The sequence below is a fragment of the Muntiacus reevesi genome, chromosome 14 (genome assembly GCF_963930625.1).
Source record: "Muntiacus reevesi chromosome 14, mMunRee1.1, whole genome shotgun sequence".
NCBI lineage: Eukaryota > Metazoa > Chordata > Mammalia > Artiodactyla > Cervidae > Muntiacus > Muntiacus reevesi.
Window position 1 is genome coordinate 53,845,533 of NC_089262.1, and position 25,361 is coordinate 53,870,893.

Below are 25,361 nucleotides of genomic sequence, written 5' to 3' on the forward strand. Positions count from 1 at the left end.
CTGATGAGGTCATTCTCTTTCCCCAAATGGTACAAGTTTTTGGCCTAAAGTCCATAGAATTACTGATTATTAGATTTTGAAATTCTTTTGATCCAACTGTTATCTTCTTTTCCTGTGTTCTTTCTATTATACCACCTTCAGTTTTTGGTCAGTTAATAGTACCTTTAGATTAATTGAGAAAAGTTTTTATTTTGCCTAGTGAAACTGGACTATAAGTATGTTTAAACTGATTAGGTCTTTAAAATGTGGAGTACTCCATGTTAATACAGAAAAATTCTAAAATTGATTATTTTCATCATGGAAATAAATTTCAGAAAGTATACATCTGCTTCAAAGTAAGGCCGCCTGTCAAATTTAGAAGCCTGTTCTCAAAATTGTTAAGCAGTGAAGAATGAGTATAAAGGCAAAGAGGTCTTTTCACCTCTCTGTATTTGACATTTTAAAATTTCAGTTAACACATTTTGTAATGAACTTTTCAAAATAAATATTTCCTTCAAGATAGAAATTATCTTTTTTCCTATCAACTCTAACCTCATGCTGGTCACTCAGGCATGATTAATTGAGGGATGGGAATGGTAAGCAACTTTATACCTTAAGATAGAAAGTATGAATTTAAAGTTTCTCACCTTTCTCACCTGGTGGGGAAGCTTGTACAATAGTCTGCAGCTCTAAAACAGGCCAGTTGTTCTGGGTCCGTAGGAGCCTATAGGAAAAGAAAAATAGACTATATCATTGTGAGATAGACCAGGGTTTAAATCCTAGATCCTCTACCACTAGCTTAGTGAATTACTTAATCTCTCTAAGTCTATTTTCCATCTGTAAAATGGGGCTAATAATGCCTGCCTTACTAAACTTTCATTTGGGGACAAGAGGAATTGAGATGTGGGAATATTGTATTGCAGCTCAGTGCCTGACACAAGTGTATATTTAATAAATTAGAATAATAGTCGTAGCTTGTTTTAGTTTTTATTGGGGTGTATTAGATTTACAGTGCTGTGTTTCAGGTGTCCAGCAGAGTGAATCAGACGTACATACACATGTATCCACTCTTGTTTCAGAGTCTTTTCCCACATGGGTCATTACAGAGCACTGAGCAGAGCTCTCTGTGCTGTGGAGTAGCTTCCTCTTGGTTTGTTTTACATGTTATAGTGTGAATGTGTCAATCACAGTCTCCCCATTTATCCCCCCCTCCTTTATCCCCTGGTAACCATAGTTTGGCTTCTGCATCTGTGACTCTGCTTCTGTTTTGTAACTAAGTTCATTTGTACTTTTTTTTTGATTCCACATATAGGCAATTATCATAGGACATTTGTTTTTCTGTGTCTGACTTCACAAAGTAAACAATTTCTAGGCCCATCCATGTTGTCAAAAATGGCATTATTTTGTCAGTTTTTTAATAGTTCTACTTCTTATCTTATAATGTCTTGTTGTATAAATTTAAAGTATAAATTTACTGAGAATATGACTTTTGAAATTATTTAATAAATACTAGGTCACTGATGAACAGTCATACATGAAAAGATCTTTTACATATGTTAAATAGTATTTTATAGATGTTCTCATCTGGTTCCTTGGGTACATTTTAAAAGTGATTCTGTGCAAGAATACTATACTGCTAGTATACACAGTATATTTGAAGAATAATAGTGTGTGTTTATTTCAAAATTACTCTTGTGGTTTATCTTCTAAGTTTTAATATATCAATCAAAAATTAATTAGGAACTAATAAAGAGTGTTTAGTGTTTGGAAATAGTAATCAGTAAACTTGTTTTTAAGGATATATCACACTTTTTGAAGGGAGATACTTTTCAAATAATATTTTTAGTCTATAGGAGAATAAGATTGCTATTTTACAAAGCTTTTGTTTCTACTTAGATTTTCAGGAACATGTATCTTTTACTAATAACCACAGTATACCAGTACTACATTCTATGTAAATGTGTTAACTTGTCCTTTTGGAAGACTGTTTTTTCCTCCACTCATGGTTATATTGTACATTTCTTTCTAGAGCATGAAGGGGAAAAGCAAAAGTAGTCATGACTTGCTTAAAGATGATCCACATCTCAGCTCTGTTCCAGCTGTTGAAAGGTTAGTATGGTGCTAAGCTCTTATTTTTTGGCTCAGATAATTTTCTGGCTCCCTTTGTGAGTAAGCAGTCAGTTCTCATAAGTCAAATTTTGTCAGCCCAACCAAAAAACTAAAGTATTTTGGTAATGGGGCTAATAGAGCTACTAGCATAATGGAGAGAGAATCACTCTAGTCACATTCACTCTCTTGCTATCTATCTATCTTTGTTGAGCTAATTAAATTCAAAGTTGTCTGTTAAACTTTTAAATCTTGGGATAGTTTGAACACTAGAGAGCTGTCCGCTTTAATGATTTAATGTTTAATTCAAAGTTTTTTTTACTAACCTTCTTCTTGAATAATTTTTGTCTCAGAATCATGAGTAAGCACATCAGATTTGAAGGGTTTTGTGAGGAAATCACCACATTTTGGACCAGTTCACTGAGTATTATATATTCACTGAGTATTCCTTACATATTTCAGAAGTTACCAGAAAACTGTCTTACTGTTTTTGTTGCTTCTCTTTGGTATGGGAAAATGTCTGACTGTTAAATGTTAATTGTATGTGATTTACTGGACCAATGTCTGCAAGGGGGACTAAAATACTGTGATACTGAGTTTAGCTCATTTTCAGAAATTCTATATTGAAACAATCTCTTCTTAACGTACTTGTATTTGAAAGACTTGTCTTCTTCAGCCTGAAGACATCAAACCAATAGAAGAAATTAATTTCTGCAGCCTTTTGTTCATAAAAATAGCACTATTGGTTATTTGCTTTTTTAAAAAAAAATCCTAGTGAATTTGTATTTGTGGTAATGGAGCATACTGTCTATTCTATTTATAAAAACAACTTCCTTTTAAAATGTTTCTCTTTGCTCTATGTTGCCATTCTGAAATTCCTGCGTTGAAGTATTTTTGAGCTGTTAATCACAGCAAAATATTCTAAATTTTTGGATAATTGAGTCATTTTGCTAGTTTCATTTTGAAGCTAAAATTTGTTTTTCTTATTTTTTGTAGTGAAAAAGGGGATGCAGCAGAAGATTCAGATGATGTGAGTATTAATTTTAGTATAAATATAGTTGAACAGCTTATAGAAAATTCAAAATCTTTACAAATGATTATTTTTCCTAAAAAGTATTATATATTATCTTTTATACATATATAAAATTTTGAAAAAATTTTGAAAGATTTGAAAAATAAATTATGTATTTCAATATTGGAATTTTCCTTCATAGTGTATTCATATTTTGTTTTCCTACAAAATAAGAATCTTATATATGAATTTCTAGCCTGTTTTTTCTCCATCTCACATAACATTACATGAATACTCAAAATTTAGATGTCATTGATTTTGTTTTATTATGATAAGTTTAAATGTTGATGCGTGACATCCTACATGTTATATGGGAAATGCTTGGATCAGTCATTTATGGTAGTTTCCTTCTTCATACACATATTTCAGAACATTCTTTCTTAAAACTGTCTTGATGTTTCTGCATTACTTGTACTGGGTATTAGAGCTGATAAGGCAGGATTTCCTTTATGTGTGAGAGATCAAGTGTTTCAAATCATTCATTTGCCACTTGATATAAAAACTCATTGATCTGTGCATTGTACAGAAGGAAACACATAACTGTCCATGCAAGAACACAGCTTTATCTATTATCATATTCAAAAGACAGCGTTTTCTCTATGTGTAACAGAGAAAGAATGACTATCTAACCTCAAGAGAACCTTTTGGGAAGAGATGATGCTGTGATGTGTCTTATAGGAGAATTAGGAGTTAACTAGATGAAAAAAGAAACTGGTAAGGGGTGGGATTATTCTAGCTTAGAGAACAGCATATGCTAACGCATGGTAGCAAGGAGAGAGTATACCTTCTTTAGGAAGTACCCACTAAGGTTAAAGTTTGAGGAGGCTCACTGTGAGGAGCAGGAAGGAAGAGGGTTAGAGGGAGCTACATCTACAAAAGCCTCTGAAGCAGGAGACAGTTTGTTGTGTTTCAGGAGCTGAAAGCAGACCAAAGTGACCAGAGCTTAGTGACAGGAGGGAGAGTGATGAGGTTGAGAGGTTGGGAGAAGTCAAGGAGTAGAGAGCTTCATAGACTATGGTGAGGAGTTTAAATTTCATTCTAAAAGTGATGAGGAACAGTTGAAGGGCATTAGTTAAAAAGAAGAGTGCTGTGGTCAACTTTGCATTTTAGGAAGATCCCTGTTGGCAATGTTAAAGAGGACAAATTAGAAGAAATAGGCAGGAGTCAAGGAGAACTGTCAGGGAGCTATCTTGAGAGGAGAAAGAAAGAAAGAAAGTGAAGTCAGTCAGTCGTGTCCGACTCTTTGCAACCCTGGACTGTAGCCTACCATGCTCCTCCATCCATGGGATTTTCCAGGCAAGAGTACTGGAGTGAGTTACCATTTCCTTCTCCAGAGCATCTTCCCGACCCAGGGATTAGGAACCCGGGTCTCCCGCATTGTAGGCAGACGCTTTACTGTCTGAACCACCAGGGAAGTCCTGTTGAGAGGAGAGCTGATAGAAAGTCACATCTCATCACAGTGAGATGGGAGAGAGACAGACTTGAAAGAGGTCTAAGAGGTGACTTATTCTCAGGGAGACAACCGTAAGATTTCTGATTTGGGCAGCTTGTTAGATGGGTACAAAAGACAGATGGAGAGAATGATGAAAAATAATGTGCTTAATAATGTACATTTTGTGATTCAGATGACTTGGAGACATCCGTGTAATGTTAATATGGATCTGGAAGGTGGGACCAAGGCCTGGTGTAAAATTATCCATATGTTCTTATGGTCTTGGCGGGGGTGAGGTCACCTAAGGATAGTGTATGATCCTTAACCTGTTTAGTGTCCCAGGATCCTTTGCAGTCACTAAAACGGTGGACCTCTGTCCCAGGAGACTCTGCATCCACAAATGAAATTTTACTAATTTGCATGGCATTTTTTTCTATCTCCTGAGGACCGTGCATGGAAGACCTAGGTCAATGGTTATGAAATTTTAAAGCTAAAGAAAGTCTTAAACATCTCACTGAAAGCACTCATAATTTCTATCTGCAGAGATTAGAAACAATCCACATTTTATAGCCTGAGAACCACTGCCCTAGAGTCTATAGGCCTCAAGTTAAGAATCCTGCCTCACCGTGACTCACCTGGTCAGAGAATCACAAGAGAAAAAGATCAACTTCGGTAGTTTCTTCCTTCTTCTCTACCCTCTTCCCTCCTTCTCTCTTCCTTTTTCTGTCCACTCCACTCTCTATTAATCCAGGGAGATATTCTGAAAGTTGTCAATTTAGCAATAAGCACAACAGTCCAGAATTTTAGCTCTTACGGAGTCCTTCCTCTGATTATTGAAGACAACAATCATATAAATAATTAAAATACATAGTATGTCAAATGAGTTATAAATGTTTTGAGGAAAAACAAAACAGGGAAAGGGAATAGAGACCACAGTGGGTGAGCGTATGGTTCTGCCATTTTACTAGGGTGATCAAGAGAAGGAGCACTGAGAGCGTAACGTTCAGAGACATGAAGCAGATGAAAGGGTGAGCAACGCAGATTCATAAAACAAGAGTTTCAGGTTGGAAGGAAGAGCAACTCCAGAGTTGGCTGTGTTGCTGGCCTGGAATTGTAGGAGATTATGCCAAGGAGGTACAGATTGTATAGTGTCTTGGTAGAGTTGGGGACTCATTGCAGGGTTTTGAGAGAGGAGTGATTGCTGTGTCTTAGTTTGTAGGAGGAATTTACCAGCTTCTTTACCTCCACCTCTTTTACTTGCATTAATACGTGGGTCAGTATGCTAGCCAACTGCCTCCAGAAACCACCTTGCCTGCTGGGGAAGAACAAGAATGTACAACAGATCGACAGAAAAGTCTGGGTGATCCAGCGGGGGCACAGTCTGCTGCACAGAGGGACTGGTTATGGATTGAGCGACACCCCTTGCTGGGCTATGGCATGCTCAGAGCAGACCCCAGTGGGAATTCCCACCTGTAGCAGATTATTTGAGTCCTTACTAGTTCAAAATGAAACAAACAAACAAAAAAAACCTGGCGTAAAATGCAGTGAGAAGAGTCTGAGACAAACCTCTGGAAGTGAAAGGAGATAATGGAATGCCCAGTAAATGCTACATTTAAATTTTTACAGGATGGAGAATATGAAGGTGCAGAGCATGATGAATATGTTGATGGTGATGAGAGGAACCAGATGAGAGAAAGAATTGCAAAAAAGTTAAAAAAGGACACAAGTGAGAATGTTAAGACAGCTGGAGAGAGTGAAGTGGAGAAGAAATCAGTTAGCCGCAGGTGAGTCAAGCAGTTGAAATATCAGAGTTTCTGTCTTTTATACTTCATTTAAAATTAAGATTGAGTCCTCTATTCAACTTACTTTCTAAAATATTATTTTCATAATGTTTGATATATATACCAGTAGCCCACTCAGAGGCCTAAAAGAAAATAGACCAATTTTATTTACATCAATGGTCTTAAGAGTAAAATTCTGCTTTATTTCTCTTTGATCTCTTCTTTAAAAATCTCTAAGTTTTTTTTTTTTATATTTGAGGTAAGCAAAATATTAGCTATATGTGGAAGACTATTTGTTTAAAACAAACAAGAGAAGTCAAGTCATCATACAGAACAAAAAGATGTCCTCAGATTTAGGAGAGTAAAATTTGTCAAAAATGGCTAAGAAGGGTGTAGGCCTGAAAATACTCTTAAATATTTTTTCAAGTCTGATTTATACTGTCTACCCCTCCTAATCTTGGTGGTATCATAAAATAATCTCAGCATATGTCTCATTTTAAAGACTTGTTGAATTTTGTGACTCAACGTTTTATTCTCCTGAAATTCAACTTAATTGAAAAGCTCTCTTTTATAATTCTGTTATTACAACTTTGTTACACATATAAAATAATATAGCTTTAAAAAATGATAGCGTTTGTTTTCTTTGAATGACCTACAATTAGAGGTAAGATAGATATAACTCCGTATAAGCAACATTGTTTTATTTTATCATGTTTCTCAACCTCATACAGAAAAACTAAAAAAGCATTTTCATATTACCATCACTTAGATCTCTAAATTTTTTCTTTATGTAACCAGAAAAGTACTTCTCCAGAAATTTCCACTGATAGTATAACCTTTTGCATTCAGAAATGGCACTAGAAGTTGTCTTTAAATATCTTTTTCTGGCAACATTCACCTGATGCTCAAGAAATCGTTGTTGAATAATTTAATGTAGTTGATTAACTTTGGGCCACTATTGGATGAAGATTTTAGTGATCATATAAGTGTGGAGTTGACAGGCCTCTTATCAGATCGAACTCTTAGTTAGATCATGAATATAATCAAGAATACTCCATTTCTCTCTCTTACTCAGGAGATGCATTTCCTGATTTTTTAGTTCATTTCAGTCCAGTCACTCAGTCATGTCCAACTCATTGCAACCCCATAGCCTGCAGCACGGTAGGCTTCTCTATCCATCACCAACTCCTGGAGCTTGCTCAAATTCATGTCCATCGAATCAGTGATGCCATCCAACCATCTCATCCTCTCATCCCCTTCTCCTCCCACCTTCAGTCTTTCCCAGCATCAGGTTCTTTTCCAGTGAGTCAGCTCTTTCCATCAGTGGCCTAAGTACTAGAGCTCCAACTTCAGCATCAATCCTTCCAATGAATATTCAGGACCTGTTTCCTTTAGGACCGACTGGTTTGATCTCCTTGCAGTCCAAGGACTCTCAAGAGTCTTCTGCAACACCACAGTTCAAAAGCATCAGTTCTTTGATACTTTCTGGTCCAACTCTCACATCCAACATGACCACTGGAAAAACCATACCTTTGACTCGACAGACCTTTGTTGGCAAAGTAATGTCTCTGCTTTTTAGTATGCTCTCTAGATTGGTCATAGCTTTTCTTCCAAGGAGCAAGTGTCTTTTAATTTCATGGCTTGAATCACCATCTGCAGTGATTTTGGAGCTCAAGAAAATAAAGTCTTTCGGTATTTCCATTGCTTCCCCATCTATTTGCCTTGAAGTGATGGGACCATATGCCATGATCTTTGTTTTTTGAATGTTGAGATTTAAGCCAGCTTTTTCACTCTCCTCTTTCACTTTCAGAGATTCTTTTGTTCCTCTTCACTTTCTGCCATAAGGGTGGTGTCATCTGCATATCTGAGAATATTGATATTTCTCCCAGCAGTCTTGATTCCAGCTTGTGCTTCATCCAGCCCAGCATTTCTCATGATGTACTCTGCATATAAGTTAAATAAGGAGGGTGACAATATACCACCTTGACGTACTTGTTTCCCAATTTGGAACAAGTCCGTTGTTCCCTGTCCGGTTCTAACTGTTGCTTCTTGATCGGCATACAGATTTCTCAGGAGTCAGGTAAGGTGGTCTGGTACCCACATCTCTTTAAGAATTTTCCACAGTTTATTGTGATCCACACAGTCAAAAGCTTTAGCATAGTTAATGATGCAAAAGTAGATGTTTCTCTGGAACTCTCTTGCTTTTTCTATGATCCAGCAGATGTTCACAATTTGATCTCTGGTTCCTCTGCCTTTTCTAAATCCAACTTGAACAGCTGCAAGTTCTCAGTTCACATACTGTTGAAGCCTGGCTTGGAGAACTTTGAGCTTTACTTTGCTAGCGTGTGAGATGAGTGCAATTGTGCAGAAGTTTGAGCATTCTTTGGTATTGCCTTTCTTTGGGATTGGAATGAAAACTGACCTTTTCCAGTCCTGTGGCAGTTTTCCAAATTTGCTGGCATATTGAATGCAGCACTTTGACAGCATAGTCTTTTAGGATTTGAAATAGATCACTGGAATTCCATCACCTTCACTAGCTTTGTTCGGAGTGGTGTTTCCTAAGGCCCACTTGACTTCACACTCCAGGATGTCTGGCTCTAGGTGAGTGATCACACCATTGTGATTATCTGGGTCATGAAGATCTTTTTTGTATAGTTCTTCTATGTATTCTTGCCACCTCTTCTTAATATCTTCTGCTTCTGTTAGGTCTATCCCATTTCTGTCCTTTATTGAGCCCATCTTTGCATGAAATGTTCCCTTGGTATCTCTGATTTTCTTGAAGAAATCTCTAGTCTTTCCCATTCTATTGTTTTCCTCTATTTCTTTGCATTTATCACTTAGGAATGCTGTCTTATCTCTCCCTGCTGTTCATTGGAACTCTGCATTCAGATGGGCGTATCTTTCCTTTTCTCTTTTGCCTTTCCCTTTTCTTTTCAGCTATTTGTAGGGCCTTCTCAGACAACCATTTTGCCTTCTTGCATTTCTTTTTCTTAGGGAGGTTTTGATCATGGCCTTCTGTACAGTGTTATGAACCTCCATCCATAGTTCTTTAGGCACTCTGTTTATGAATCTATTTCTCACTTCTACTGTAAGGGATTTGATTTAGGTCATACCTGAATAGTCTAGTGGTTTTCCCTACTGTCTTCAATTTAAGTCTGAATTTTGCAATTTAAACCTGATTTCTAAAAGATTAGCTTTCTAATGTGACAAAAATACACTTTGAGTTTTTAATAGGTGAACCAAATATTTGTCATGTGTAAGTGCTTTTTAAGTCCTCAACTCTGTCTTGTTGGCCTTAATACAACTTTAAATACTTACATACCCTGTAATTAATATAACTTAAAGTTTAATGAAGCTGAATTTTCTACAAGAATAAATAAAACTTATTTGGTAAAACTTGCCATAGTAAATACAAAACATGTATTTATAACGGTTCTTCTCTTTCCCCAAGTTTTCAGTATTCACATCCTCCTTTCTCCCTCCTTTATCTTCCCTCTTGTACCCTACAAAGAGAAATGAAAGAAAAATAAGGAGGTCAGGACAAAGTACAGAATTTCAAAGAGAAAATACAGTTTTTCTCTCTTGTCTAGAAATGTCCATGATTGTCTCATGACCACTTATTTTGAGTGGAAAGAAATTTCAATATCATTAGAAGTTTTGGTCAGCTGTACCAGCTTCACTATAGTTTGTCTCAAGTTAATTTTATGTTAAAAGAAAAAGGAACTTCTAGGAGTCTTTAAAAATTGTAATGTGGTTAAAAAATGGATAATTGTATTTATTAACAAAAGAAAATCACTGCTCAGCCTAAGTTAAATTGTAGGGGCTATAGATAGTTGCCAACCCTGTAGGATGTCAATGTGAAACCATTATCTATTCAAAAATCAATTCTTTTGGTATATACAAACTTTTCACCTGGATGTGTTTGAAGTACCCTGTTATCCTTCAGTCGTTTTCTGATTTGAGCAATACGATCAAGGACTAGACTAGCCTTGATCAACTTTTTATGCTAGAGCCATTCAAAGTGTGATTTTACTGAAAATTTGTGGTAAGGAAACATCTGGAATCTGTTAAAGCTGTTTATCACTTTGGATGGTAAACCTACAAGCATGTTTCTTGAGTACTTAATATTTAAGTTGGGGAATGATATTTCACAATATAACTTTTAGCAGATTTACAGAGTGGAATATTTTCCTAATTGTTCCATTGAAAAATACTTAGGGGTTCAAGAGGGGAAAAAAATCCAAAGCTCTTCTTACCTCCTCTCCTTTCTTTTCTTTCATGTACTTATTCTGACTTGAGGATCTCTGTCTCTTGCTTCCTTCCTTTTCTCAGTGTATAGTGTCACCCTTTCTTATCCAGTCCGCTTTCTCTAAGCTTCTACCTTGACTCCTGAATACTGCTGAGCAGAACCCGACAGCCAGGGGCAAGTCCAGCCTCAGCTGTGCCTCCAGTGCATCTTCATTACCCCGCCCCTGGTGCTCCCCTTCAACTTCGGGTTCACACTGTCTCATCAGATCCCCTGGCTTTCTGCTCTGTGAAATGGGAGTACCTTCTTTAACTTTTCCTTGTTTATTCAGATCAATTCTTATCTCCTCCTCTTCTACTGTAAAGGTGAGAATCCCTCTACCCATTGAAAATGATTCCATCCTCCTTCCTTTGTTACTAGTTTTCTCTCCCTCTTGCCTTTCCTTCAATTTGTGGATAGACTTAAGGAGTGGAAAAAAGAAAACCACTTAATTTTATTTCCTGTCCCCACCATCTTAGTTTCCATATATTTTTAAATACACATCATTCAGCTTTTCCTTTGTCACTTTCCTGAAACTGCTTTTCCTGAGGTCATGTATTTGACACATCTAGTGACTACTTTCCAGTTTTTGTTTTTCCTAGTGTCTCTGTTGTGGAATTTGGCATTTTTTTGCTTTTTCCCTCTTAAAAACCATCCTCCTCACAAACTTGCTACTTAAATTGTGTTTCACTTGGGATCTTTATAGAAATGCTAAGTTTCAAGCCCCACCTAACACTTTTTGAATCAGAATCTGCATTTTAGTAGAGTCCCCAGGTGATTGTATGTTCAAGTTTGAGAAGCACGCCTCTGGAATAGTAATTTTTACCACCAGTGCCACTGGACTAGTTCAAGTTTTTGTATCATCTTAGCTCCAAGGTCAGCAGCTTTCAACTCCCCAGGGTGGTTCCCAGGGTATTCCTATAGCATCTTTCTCATGCTTCTGTGATAGTTAGTATGACATCAGGTTATTTATATATATATATATATACATATATATATGTATACATATTTCTTCTTTGTGTATCGTTATACTGTTATTTTCTTGAAGGCAGATTATGTCCATTTATCTGTGGTCAAATATCATAAGTACACAAATATTTTTGTAAATGAATGAACAACAAAGAAGAATGAGTCCTTCATTGACAAATCATTTCTGTAGATCTTGTAAGTGACTTACTTGTATTTATCACATGAGATTTATTGGCTTGCCTTCTGTGCATTGCCTAGAGTGAATTTCTTCAGAGATCATCTTATTTATCTTTAGGTCCTCTGAGTCTTATGTAATAAGTGTATGGTAATTAGTCATTAAAGTTTATGTAATGAGTGGGTAAATAAATGAATGAATGCATTTGTGATTCATTAGGGGAGTGGTTTTCACCTCCTGACTCCACATTAGATTCACTATTAAAAAGAACAGCTATTGATACCCAGATTCCACTTCCAAAGATTCTGAATGATTTAGTCTAAAGTGAAGTCTAGGCATATCCTTTTTTAACATTTTAACTTTCAATTTAAATATAATATACATACAGAATTTATCTTTATGAACTATATTTCATAGTGCACATATTGCTGAATTTTTACAAACCAAATACACCCCTATACCCATCACCCAGTTCAAGAAACAAAATTGCCATTACCCACAGGTCTCCCTCTTGCCCTATTCTGGTTATTTCTTCCTTTATCCCCCTAACAGTAACTACTCTTCTAACTCCTAAGAATATAATATTAATTTAGAGCAATAATACTTTGTAAAATCTGTCCATATATTCTAGTGTGCAGTTAGGGTTAAGAACCCTAATCCCCACCAAGCACTAGACTTAAAAAAAAAAAAGTTTCGTCACCTCCAAGTCTTTTTTGCAGTCTGACAGAGACAAGATATTAATATCAATGGAACTCAATTTAATCTCTGAAAAAGTAAAAGGGTCAGTATAGTGGGAAGTCATTTTAGAAGAAACAGAATGATACTAAGTTTTCCTAATATTTTTCAAAATGTGTGCTGTTAAAAACACAAATCAGTATCTCAATCTTTTCCATATATTTGAATCACCTGAGGACAGCCTCCCCCACCCCCCGACTCAATCAAGACAAAGTGTTTGGACCCTGAGCAGTTTTAGACAGCACAGGTTATTCTGATGTGCACTCAGGGTTAACTGAAAGGCTTTGCAGCTTGTCTTCTGGAAAGTCCTGTTTTAAAACTTTTTCTAAAGAATCCTTTTGTTGCCTGTAGGTGGAGCTCAGCTGCTGCAAGTTAATCACATAAACCAAGCTGAGTTGTCTGCTCTTACTTTTTTGCATATGTGTATAGATTTATAATAAATGGCTAAACAGTAAAATCAGATGTAACAAGCAGACTGGATAGTCAGAAATCAGTGGTTTGTTTTGCTGATTACAGTCATCATGGAAAGCCTGTCTTTTATTGTGTAATTTCTATTGTCTCTAATTTTATTGTGATTACTCTTTCTTCTATATTATTTTCATCAAATTAAAATATAAATCAAAGAAATCTTGACACATACCCTGAAATCGCCATCATTAGTTTCTGTAGTAGTTGTTCAAGGTTAACTGGAGTAATGTTAGTTTTGGTGTTTGCACAGGTCCTCGTTTGGTCAGCTATGTTATGTCACAATAAGTCAACTGTGGCACTATTCCTTTTCTATAAAACAGTTCTCTTATTTGGTAAAGTCAAGTTAATTTGTGTTCTATTCATAAGCTTTGTTAGGTTGACTGAATATGAACTATCTTATCTGAGAGTATCAAAAATGTAGATATAAATATTGAAGTTGAGTTTGAAATGAGTTGAACTTTAAATTATGGAACAAGGGATAATATAGTCAGAAATACCTCCTTTGGCCTGGGTGAACACCCAAATGAGCTGTTGCTGATTTTAGCCTTACACAGTAAGTCTCCTTTTGTTGAATTTGAAATATGTGAGCACATTTTCTTATGGAATTTTGAATACTTTTATTTCCTCAGTATTTCTAGCCTTCTGAAAAATATTAAGAAGTGTTTCCTGAGCCTTAGGGAATTTTCTGAGTCTTAATATACTTTGTATTCTGTTTCTCTTACTTTATGATCAAACTTGAAGAATTACATAGCTGTCTTCAGTACATAAGTTTAGTTTAACGAATTCAAAAAGATAGTATCATTTTTAAGTTTCAAAAATTTAAAAGATAGTGCACATTTTTAAATGATAGTACAAAATTTAAAAGATAGTACAGTAACAAAGATTGAAGTCCAGAGACATTCTAACCATCCTATGTAAATCATTAAAATCATGATCTCTAAGAAGTCCCCCTGCTGATCTTCTCAGAACTTTTACAAGCAAGGAATGAAATTAACCAGCTAGAGCATTTCTGCTTCTTTTCACCTTCTGTTTGCCCAAGATATTGTACTGAAGCAGAGAGTAAAAAAAAGAAAAGAAAGAAATGTAAGATCTGTATACTGGATAAGTGGTCTCTTAAAATTTGCAAGTGTTATTTCTTTGGTATGGAGTAGTAGTGGTTTAAATACTATATTTTCAGAAAATATTTGGGTTTAACATCAGACGTTAAGTTTTGGAGCAGTCTGGTAGCAGCTAGTTTGCATACTAACTTTTACTAGAACTTGACTTTTCTTTTTAATATGTTCTTTCTTAATCTATCTTTCTATTCTCTTATTGTTAGTTACTGTGCAAGAACTGCTATATGCCAGACAGTGCCAGGCCCCAGGAACATGAAAACAAAGGAGAAATGGTTTCTGCCCACAAATGTTCACAACTGTAGCAGAAGAGTAAAAATTATAAACAATTAATTACAATTCAGTATGGCATGTGCTCTAATGGAAGTACATGTGAAATATTATAGATGTTAAGTAAGCAATGTATATTTCAGGAAAAGATTAAAATACCAGGTTTAAAAAGGATTGAATGTATAATTGCCTTTTTTTGTAAATCAAGAATAATCAAATACAGCAATCTCGTAAGTTCCACCCAAATGCTAGTATGATAGGCCATTTTTTGGAACCACTGTCTAAAAGAAATAACATTTTAGCATTGTCAAATCATCTCAATTAGTGTTGTATAATCTCCTTTTGTAGACTAGATGGTTTATCATATTGTCTTTACCTGTCATTTTTAAAATTATGAAATAGTTATAAGCTATACCATCATTTGACTTTTCTGGTGAGCTTCCATTTTTCTTCTTTTTGGGTATTTATAGCAAGAATTTGGATAAAACTGTTTCTTGGGCAGTTTGAAATAAAATACCACTTTAAAAATGCCCAGTTAGTTTATTGATAACCTTAATCCATATCCAAGGAATCACTTTCAAAATAAAACCAAAAAGTCCTTGAACTTCAGTTATACACTTCAGAAATATAACCACCCTGCCATTTTTACAGTTAGGTTTTGTATGACAGAAAGAAAACAGTGAAATGTACATATTGGGGGAGAGTCTCCTGTCAAAATAGAGAAGTAACCGCATCTCTTTAGAATGTATTGATTTGTATTACCCTTGAGAGTTATATTCTGTTGATCTGTGGTATCAATTGTTTATAGGCAGTGGAATTATACATTTGAAATGCAGCATTGAGATTATGTGCAGGAAAACATTCAAGTTATCTAGCATTTGAGGAAATGTTCAATGTAGTCACACTGAAGAATTTTTAAACATTCGTTGCTTTCCTGCCTTCCTTATCAGGACTTTGTGAATTCACCTGTAAATGAAGTTGGCAAGAGTAGTTTGGTTAAATACAGAAGAGAATAGCCACCCAAGATGCCAAGTTCTTGTTTAGCACAAAGTTAAAAGCACATCCAGTTACACAAGGACTTGAGGAAGATTTTTAGTTATTAATGATTTTATTCACTCCGACTTCAGCCTATCTCTCTGTTCCCTTCTCTAACCATTCAGGGTGTGTTACCACTTTCAGATATCACTTAGATTTAATACTTTGAGTTCTTCCTTAGTCCAGGCACTGTGCTTGGTCCCAGGATGGTCAGATTAGAAAGGCTCAGCCCCTTCTCAAGCTGCTTAGTTTCTAGGAAGGGGAGACAATTAGATAAGCCAATAAGAGCTGTGAAGTTTTCACAGCCAGAGATTTGTTCTCTTATTCCACAAGTGTTTATTGTTCTACAGCGTGACCAGGCAATAAATTTTGCCAAGTCAATTTATTTCTCTAATTTAATCCTGAAAACAAAGCTGCAAGTAACATTATGATTCTCATTTTACAAAGAAAAAAAAAAATGTACTTAAAGAGGTTAAGTGACTTGTGGCCAAAAAGTGGCAATACCTGAACCTGCAGTGGTTTGCTACCTTTATGGAGCTTAGAAAGGGGTTGTCTAGGGTTGACTCATGTGTGTCCAACTGAATTGTATCTCATGTGGTATGTTTCTGGCAAAGTGGTAACATCGTTTTAGGGATATGTATTACTCTGTATAAATGTAGGGAGTGGATTAGAGCAAGGAGACTGAAGCAGAAAGGCAAATTAGTGGATTAATACATTAGTGCAAGGGAAAGGTAGTAAGAGGCTAATTAAGATAGTATCTGTGGGGATAGATACAAGAGACATTAAGGAGGTAATAGATTGGATGTAGGAGACTTGGAGGAAAAAGATATATTCCAGATGACTGTTTCCTGGCTTGGATAATTGACTAAGTAGTGTGATAAGAATTGAGACAGGAATCCTGGATGTTCCTATTGCTTCTCTCCTGTTAGTTCTTTCTGTTATACATTGATGTCTCAACACATAAACATATATACTGAATTGTTCCTTATTTAATTGCTCCCCCTGGTGGCTCAGACGGTAAAGAATCTGTCTGCCTGCAGAAGACCCAGATTTGATCTCTGGGTCTAGAAGATACCCTGGAGAAGGGCACAGCAACCCACTCCAGTATTCTTGCCTGGTGAATTCCATGGTCAGGGGAGTCTTGTGGGCTATAGTCCATAGGGTCGCAAAGAATTGGACACGAGTGAAGCAACTTTCAGTTTCATCTTTTAAGTCAGTTGCAGAGCCAAAGACCACTGAGCAACCGAACAAAAATAAGTCAGTTTAGGTTAGGTTGTGCTGTAGTAACAAACAATTCCCAAATCTCACTGGTTTAAAATTAATGTTTATTTCTTGCTCTAGCTACATCCTGGTGGGATCTGTACATCTGTTCCATTATCATTTTCATTCAGGGATAGAGGATGAAGGAACAGCCTCTTTCTGAGAAGCGTGGTAGAGGGAAAAGAGTGACAATGAATCATATGCTAGTTCTTAATCTTCTACCTGGAAGTGGCATATATCACTTCACCATTCTATTAGCCAGAGCAAGTGATAATGGCTTAGCCAGAGCCAAGCCTGATGTCCACATGGTGAAGTATCAACCTTTCACCTAGTGCTTAGAAACAGTAACACAATCTACTACAGCCTCTGTGCTTTATCCAAGAATAGCTGTAAACACCTGTGCCTGTGTAATAAACTTATCCATCCTCCTCCTGGCAGAAAAGACAAAAATAGACATCAGTTCAGTTGCTCAGTTGTATCGGACTCTTTGCGACCCCATGGACTGCAGCATGCCAGGCTTCCCTGTCCATCATCAACTCCCTGAGCTTGTTCAAACTCATGTCCACTGAGTCTTGGTGATGCCATCCAACCATCTCATCCTCTGTCGTCCCCTTCTCTTCTTACCTTCAATCTTTCCCAGCATCAGGGTGTTTTCCAATGAGTTGGCTCTTTGCATCAGGTGGCCGAAGTATTGGAGCTTTAGCATCAGTCCTTCTGGTGAGTACTCCCTTAGGATTGACTAGTTTGATCTTCTTGCTGTCCAAGGGACTCTCAAGAGTCTTCTCCCTCACCACAATACAAAATCATTAATTCTTCGGTACTCCGCCTTCTTCATGGTCCAACTCATATTTGTACATGACCACTGGTAAAACCATAGCTTTGACTATATGGACCTTTGTTGGCAAAGTGATGTTTTTGCTTTTTAGTAGGCTGTCTAGGTGTGTTATAGATTTCTATTAAGTGTGGCAGATCCTAAGTCTAACTGATAGTTTAAGACTGTTTCTTCCTGGGCTGTGAGTAGGCCAGATTCTCTAAGGTGGGAATGTGGGAAGGGAGGAAATGAATAGCTGCTTTATTATTTCTTAGTTGGTTTTCTCGTTGTTCCTGGAAGAGAATCATCTCAATCAATAACACTCAACATGTACATCCCTCCTCTTACTTTTTGGCGAATCATCTTGCTCCATATTTCATTACAGAAACAGAAGTAATGGGAGAACTTTCTCATTTTCCCACCACGAAATCTACTTATCTATATATGAATTCATCTTCTAGCAAAGGCAACCCCCCACTCTCTTCTCTGGTCCTCACTTTCTTACACTTATTACCAAGCTGTTAGCCACCTTACTCTTGTTGCTCACTTCACACATGGCGTATTATCCTTCTTGCTGTTCCACAGACACACAAAGCTCATTCGTCTTTCAAGCCTCTGTACTTGAAGTTTCAAGAAAGCTTGAAACTTTCTTCTCTGAGATATTTTTAGTAACCATTCCTCCTCTTAGTAGCCATTTAATTCCTTATTTAAGTGTCATCTTGTCAGAGAGGCTCCCACACTGCTTAAATAATTGCCTCCATCCCTACTGACGGCACATACCCAAATGACCTGGGGACAAAGTTTTAAACTTTGGTTGATTTTTACAAAATGCATATGCTAGGACCTTGGAGAAGGCAATGCCACCCGACTCCAGTACTCTTGCCTGGAAAATCACATGGACGGAGGAGCCTGGTAGGCTGCAGTCCATGGGGTTGCGAAGAGTCCAACACGACTGAGCAGCTTCACTTTTACTTTTCACTTTCATGCATTGGAGAAGGAAATGGCAACCCACTCCAGTGTTCTTGCCTGGAGAATCCCAGGGATGGGGGAGCCTGGTGGGCTGCCGTCTATGGGGTCGCACAGAGTTGGACACAACTGAAGCGACTTAGCAGTAGCAGGACCTTGGAGAAGGAAATAGCAACCCACTAGAGTATTCTTGCTTGGGAAGTCCCATGGACAGAGGAGCTATAGTCCTTGTGAGTATAGTCCACGAGGTCACAAAAGAGTCAGACACAACTTAGCAACTAAACAACAAATGCCAGGACCTACTCCCCTCAAGAAAGCAAACAGAAAAACAAAACTCGTTCAGTAGGTCTAGTATGATTTGTTCACAGTTTTTGAAGCTAGTTAATTAGTGATGAAAATACACATTACTTAATGTTTTTGCAATGTTGGGACCATTAGGGAATAAAATTAAACAAGTTTAAAGAACAAGTTTGGAACTAACTTATCTGTCCTTTACAGGCTCAGATTTTGTAGAAGACAATGGTTACTCTACTCTAGGGAGTTAGAGGGTTTCTTCTCCCCACCAAAGTCACTTTTTCTACAAGTTCTACAATTTTAAGTAGTGTTTCATCAGCATTAATCTTCTAAGCAAGTGGATTTTGTTCTATTTTGTTAGCCTTATTGAATCTTAGCCTTTATTTAAGCTTGTCTTTTTAAGAGTAGACATGATATAAAGTCTTCAGTAAAGACCTACTTTGAAGAAGAATCTCACAGAATTCACTACAGTTTTTTCCTACCTTTTTGCTAGTTTTGATATGTTAGAAAAATTTGACCTCTCCTCCTTCCTTAGTTTTTATTATTTAGATACTGCTATACCATCTGTGTCAGTTTGTTCAATGGAAGCGTGCATTTCTATTGATTTCAATGTGTGTGCTATATACATGCACCTATGTGAGTGTTGAGGGCTTTCCTGGTGGCTCAGATGGTAAAGAATCTGCCTGCAATGCAGGAGACCCGGGTTCGATCCTTGGGTTGGAAAGATCTCCTGGAGAAGGGAATGGCAACCCACTCCAGTCTTCTTAACTGGAGAATTCCTTGGACAGAGGAGCCTAGCGGGCTTATAGTCCATGGGATTGCAAAGAGTTGGACATGACTGAGCAACTAACACTTTCACTTTCATGTGAGTGTTAAACCTTAAATAGGTTTCCCAGTATTACTTTGAAGTATAGCTTCAGTGGCTTAATGTGAGATTTTTAATGTCATTTTCTATTTGATTTATTTTTCAGTAAGTCAATAAATATAGTAAGCCTGTTTCTTCCAGGGCTATGAATAGGGTAGGTCCTTTCAGGTGGGGATGTAGACAGGAAGGAAGTGAATATAAGCCTATCTTCTACTTCATTTTTTTGTTAAAGGTTCTTAATACATTTTTCTGGTATCACTAATTGAAAATTTTGTAATGTCAGCACAGTTTGCTTTCCATTTTAAAATTTATATTGTTGATTTAGCTGCTTCTTTAAAGATTTATCTTGTTTAAACAGTCTCAAGTTTATTGTATGATAATGGATAGGATTCTGTTCCTACTGAAAAGTACTTTTCTTATGGTCAAAGGCAGTTATTAATCGGCATGCAAGCTTAAGTATTAAATCCTTTCTTTTTAATTTGTGTTTTCAATTTGTTCTAGAAATTCATTAGATCAAAGGTATATATGTACTCAACAGATAGGAAGTTAGGTTTGTTCTTTGCTGTATATTTGATTTTCTTGATCCTAAGAAAATGTTTTCTTAACTTCAAAAGTTATATAATGACTTCCTGCCAATTTCTTTTTCCTTTTAGATAAGCATTTACTTTTTTATCAATGATTTTATTCATCATTACAGATTAATAGAAAATTTCTGGATTTGCTTATTTGTTCGCAGTATTGACAGTAACTTGAAATGTCTTAAAGTCGGACTTTATGTAAGGGACTTAAAAAGAAAAACCCTTGGCTGGACTTCAAAGAGTTCAGAAAGATACTCATGTAGGCCTCATAAAAAGACTTGAGTGTTACAGTCTCTATTTTATATCCTTGCTGGTCTTTGGTAAGATTCAGTTTTAGATGCAATTTGTATGTACTTGCCTAGTCATGTAGAAGAAAAGATCTATGGCTGACCTGTGAAAGCATATTTCATGTGACAGAAGGTGAGAATGTCTAATCCTGATGCTGCTGGAGAATAGCCCAGAATTTAAAGGCCAGGATAACATTGCAGAGTTACCACCAGTATTAATTATTTGCCTTTATGCTCATCATTATACTCTTAGGTAGGATTTATCAGTGTCCTAATAAAGTTTTAAAAATTAGGATTTTTTTTTTTATTGTTTTAAGTGATACTGTATGGTATGCAATGAATTTTGTAACAAAATGTGTTTACGTTTTAGTAGATATTTAAGTCTTTGCTCACAATTTTTGTAGTAAATTAGTGATAAAAATGTTACTTAATGTTTTCCTGTGTATTGAAAGTATAGATGAATAAAGGTAAAAAGATTAAAAACAGGTTTAAATATAGATTATTTGTCTTTTTCAATGTTAGGCTCAGATGTTTGCAGATGACAGTGGTTACTGTAGAGAGACAAAGTGAGAACCTTTCTCCCAGCCAAGCTCACCTTGTTTCTCAGCTGAGCCACTGAACAGCAACAGTTTGCACTAGGGAGAAAGAGACATAACACCCGCTATAGTACTTAGACACAGCCTTCAACGAAAGTCAAACGCCGCGGACCTTGGCCTCCAGAGTGGGGCTGCAGCCTAAGGACGGTTCAGTGCAGCGTCACTGCTTTGGGTGTTTGGTGCTAGGGCCATAAAATGGAGAAATGTTAGAATTACCTTAATGCATGGAGTTTAAGTAATCGCCTTTTACCACGTGTAAAAGCTCCTACTAACTCAAGGTACTTTTCATAAAATAGTGATAAATGACTGTTCCACCAAAAAAAGCACATAAGGCATATTTGCATATGAGAAGATTAATTTGTTTGTTCTTTTTAAAAGTTTTTAAAGTAACATTTTAAGAATGTTTGTAATGTATGTATTTTTGAGTTACTCTTTTTTATTTATAGCACTATAACTGTTGAAGTTTAACATAGATGAACACCTGGCATCTAAACCGGGTTAAAACAAAGTGCAAACAATTAAAACAACTATGGAGCTATAAATCTAATATGGAACTAGATTATGCCAAAGGGATTTACCTCATCTGGGCCCTGTAACGTTGAAAAACTCCCAGTTTCTAGGTAGCATAATTGCCTAGCCTTAGTATATTATTGCATGCTACAACATTACTTTTCTGCTACACATTAGTCAATTTCTGCTTAGGTCAACTTTTTGTTATTGTTGTTAGATTTCCATTTTTTTATTCTTATAAAGAAATTCTTAAATCAAGCTACAATACCTTGAACTAGAAAGGATACTTAATTAAGCATATTCTGTTGACCAAATCTAGAGCATTGCATACCTATTAAATCTTAAAGAGGAAGAAATAAATGGCTAAAGGGTAGAGAGAGATTGATGGGACAGAATATAGAGCCCAGAAATAGATTCATACAAATATAGTTTTCTGATTTCTGACAAAAGTACAAAGACAATTTGATTGAGAGATGGTAGTCTTTCAACAAATGGTAGTAGAATAGAGTTCGATATGCTCCAAAAGTGAATCTTGACACATACACACATTTAAATAGGAATTAACTCAAAATCAATCATAAGACTAAATGTAAACCTTCTAAGCTTCTGAAAGAAAACAAGGGAGAAAAACCCATATGAACTTGGATTTGATAATGAGTTTTAAGATACAAAAAACATGAAATACACTAATAAATTTAAATACTTTGGCTCTGCAGAAAATGCTATTAAGGGCATAAAAAGACAAGCCATAGACTGGGAAGCAATATTTCCAAATTACATTTCTGATAAAAAACGTGTATCCAGAGTATATAAAGAACTCTTAAAACTCAACAATAAGAAAACAAAGCAATTTAAGAAATGGACAAAAGATCTGAACAGAATTCACCAAAAATATATGAGGCAAAAATGTATGAAAATGTATAGTATGTACATCCTTGCTGAGATGGACAACTATTGTAACCGAAAAAGAATTTGAAATTTTCTGTTTTGTTACTTCACAGTTTAGTATACAGTGAATAAGGAGCTAGAAGAAAACAAAGAGTACAGCTTATTTGTTTTGAAATCTGCAACTTTACTTCTACTGATAAGGAACCTAGAGCTTAGATTTTAATGCTGGCTCTTATTTTTGTATTTTACAGTAAATGTTGATGTTGCCCACCTAACCACTAGAGCAGAGTTGTATTGCAAAGAGAGAAGGAAAAGAATGGTGCAGCTAGAGAGTTTTCCAGTCTTCCCTCAATTGTATTTGCAAAGTTTATCTTACTCAGAATTACTCTCCCAAGTAAGGACAATCTAAGATTTAAACACAGATGTGTTTAACTCAACTGCCATATTATACCTCCCCTGAAATGAGGTATAAAGAATGAGCTATTAGAATGATGGATCTTGTGGATGTTCTTACAAGGGTATAGGTGAGAGTTTGCTGTTCTGATAAATATGGAAATGTGTGTAAACATGGCTGCACATCTGCATGAATTAACAGTGCAAAATGCAAGAGAAGTAGACTGGGGTCATGTCAAGATCTCCTTTAGACAGTGGAGAATAGTATAAATTTAGAAAGGGACGTAATCAGGGTTTTGTCTTAGACCACTGTGGTAGTAATATAGAAAATACACTGGAGAAAGCCAGAATTAGAGGTTGAGAAAACTGACCAGGAGACTGCTTTACTAGTCCAAATCCAAGTGAGATATGATGAAAACCTGATCTAAGACAATGTTCTCTTTGCTAAGTAATTTGCGTTAGGTAAAAACAGTTTTTCATACATCTACAGTATGCATGTGGTAGGTATAAAACTAAAGAAAGATACTCCCTTGCCACAAGCTCTGAGCTGAGCCAGATATATAGCCATGAACTATAAAATGTGATGAACTCTGGACCTCAGAAACAGAGGTCCAGAGAAAGTACAGTAGCCTCATGGAGGAGGGAGAGATTAATTCTGACTTAGGGGTCAGGAAGTCTGCATGTATGTAAAGTAGATAGCATTAATACCAGTCCTTGAAGAAGGGGTAGAGTTTGAATAAGAGGAAATGGGTGGGAAAGGACACTTCCAGTAGAGGAAACTGAGAAAAGTACGGAGTGTATTTGAGGAACAATCTGTTGTGACTAGAGGAGAGGATATAGTTGGAAATAAAGCAGGAAAGATAGTTTGGGATAGATGAGGTACCTTCCAGGACAGTAAAGTAGAAATATAACTCATTTTTGCTTGACTTTTGTATTAATTCAAATTTATAGATAAGCATAGATCAACTTCTTTTTTTCAACCAAAGTATATCAGTTTGAAAGATTCAAGGTTAGGTAAATTTTGGATTTCTATATTGTTGGAAAGGAGAGTTTGATGAGACTACTATAGCTGGTAGTCATGTTTATTTTACTTTCTATAATTGGAAAATGAGTGCCAATAGTAAATGAGATAGTAGTTTAAGAAGAGATATGAATCTACCTAATGGCAAGATAAAAACAAATTTTATTTCTGGCACTGTGCTAAAAATTTTATTTGAATAATGAAAGTTCTGGTTGTTTAGTCACTAAGTCATGTCCAACTCTTTTTCTAGCCCAATGACTGTAGCCTACCAAGCTCCTTGGTCCATGGGATTGCCCAAGCAAGAATACTGGAGTAGGTTACCATTTCCTCCAGGGGATCTTCCCAACCCAGGGATCGAACCTGCGTCTCCTGCTGGTATATTCTTTACCATTAAGCCAGCAGAGGGCTTCCCTCTATGTATTCCCTCTGTGTATTTCTTGGCAGAATAACAACAGCATTCTAGACTGAAAATGTCTTTAATTTCCACGGAATTCCAAGTGATCAAAACGTCCTCAGAATCATTTGAAATATGGTATCAAATATAGATAGGAATTCTCTGGTGGCCAATGGTAAAGGATCTGCCTGCCAATTCAGGAGATGAAGGTTTAGTCTCTGGGTCGGGAAGATCCCCTGGAGAAGGGAAAGGCTACCCACTCCAGTATTCTGGCCTGGAGAATCTCATGGACCATATGGTCCATGGGTTTGCAGAGTCTGACACGATGAGCAACTTCCATTGCACTTCACTCCACACCACCACAGAACCCGTATTGAAAGTTACTCAAATTTAATGATAATTTAAACAATGCTGAATTGCTTTCTTTACTCTAAGTGAGATCTGAACAAGTCAACTTTTCTGAATCTGTTCTTCACCTGTAAAATGTGATTAGTACCTGCCCTCCCTGTCTCAGTAGGATTGTGGTCAGATCAGATGAAATATTGCATGTGAGACTACTTTTAAAACATGATGCTGTTGATGGCTCATGACTATAGAGGTGCCTTTGCTACCTCACAATCCAACCCTCTCTTTAACGAGCATAGGACAGCTCACGTTTTGGTACTCCTTCCAACCATGGCATATTTTAAAATAAAATGAAAAATTAAGTTGTCAGGTAATCAACAATAGTTATTAAGCATGGGTGGCAGCCAGAGTAGTATTTAAGGGGATGTATGTGTTTAAGGGGTATGACACCAACAGGGTAGAAGAGATCCATGGGAACAAGGCAGAGAGACAAGCCAAGACTGCCAAGAAAGAAAACCAGTCACTGCTGCTCTTGATAAACATCCTGGTTGTCCAACCTCCTGCATCCCTCTGTTGACTACCGAGCATGTACTCTATCTGCATTAGATGCGATTATTGCCTGATTCATCCTCTGTAAATCACGAACCCATGAAATTACTTAAGAAAGTAATACATTGAAAAGTACCAAATGGTATAGACAGAGTACCCTGAATACTTAGAAAATCCCAAGTAAA

The 25,361-nt window shown here is 36.5% G+C and overlaps 1 protein-coding gene across 1 annotated transcript in view; it reads left to right on the forward strand.

The window, feature by feature from the left end:
• Positions 1-25,361, forward strand: part of CWC27 (CWC27 spliceosome associated cyclophilin) — a 223,739-nt gene that overhangs the window by 40,751 nt on the left and 157,627 nt on the right. The window contains exons 8-10 of the mRNA XM_065905603.1: positions 2,009-2,088; positions 3,082-3,115; positions 6,216-6,373. Coding sequence (XP_065761675.1) covers positions 2,009-2,088; positions 3,082-3,115; positions 6,216-6,373 — 272 coding nt within the window. The remainder of the gene's footprint in view (positions 1-2,008; positions 2,089-3,081; positions 3,116-6,215; positions 6,374-25,361) is intronic.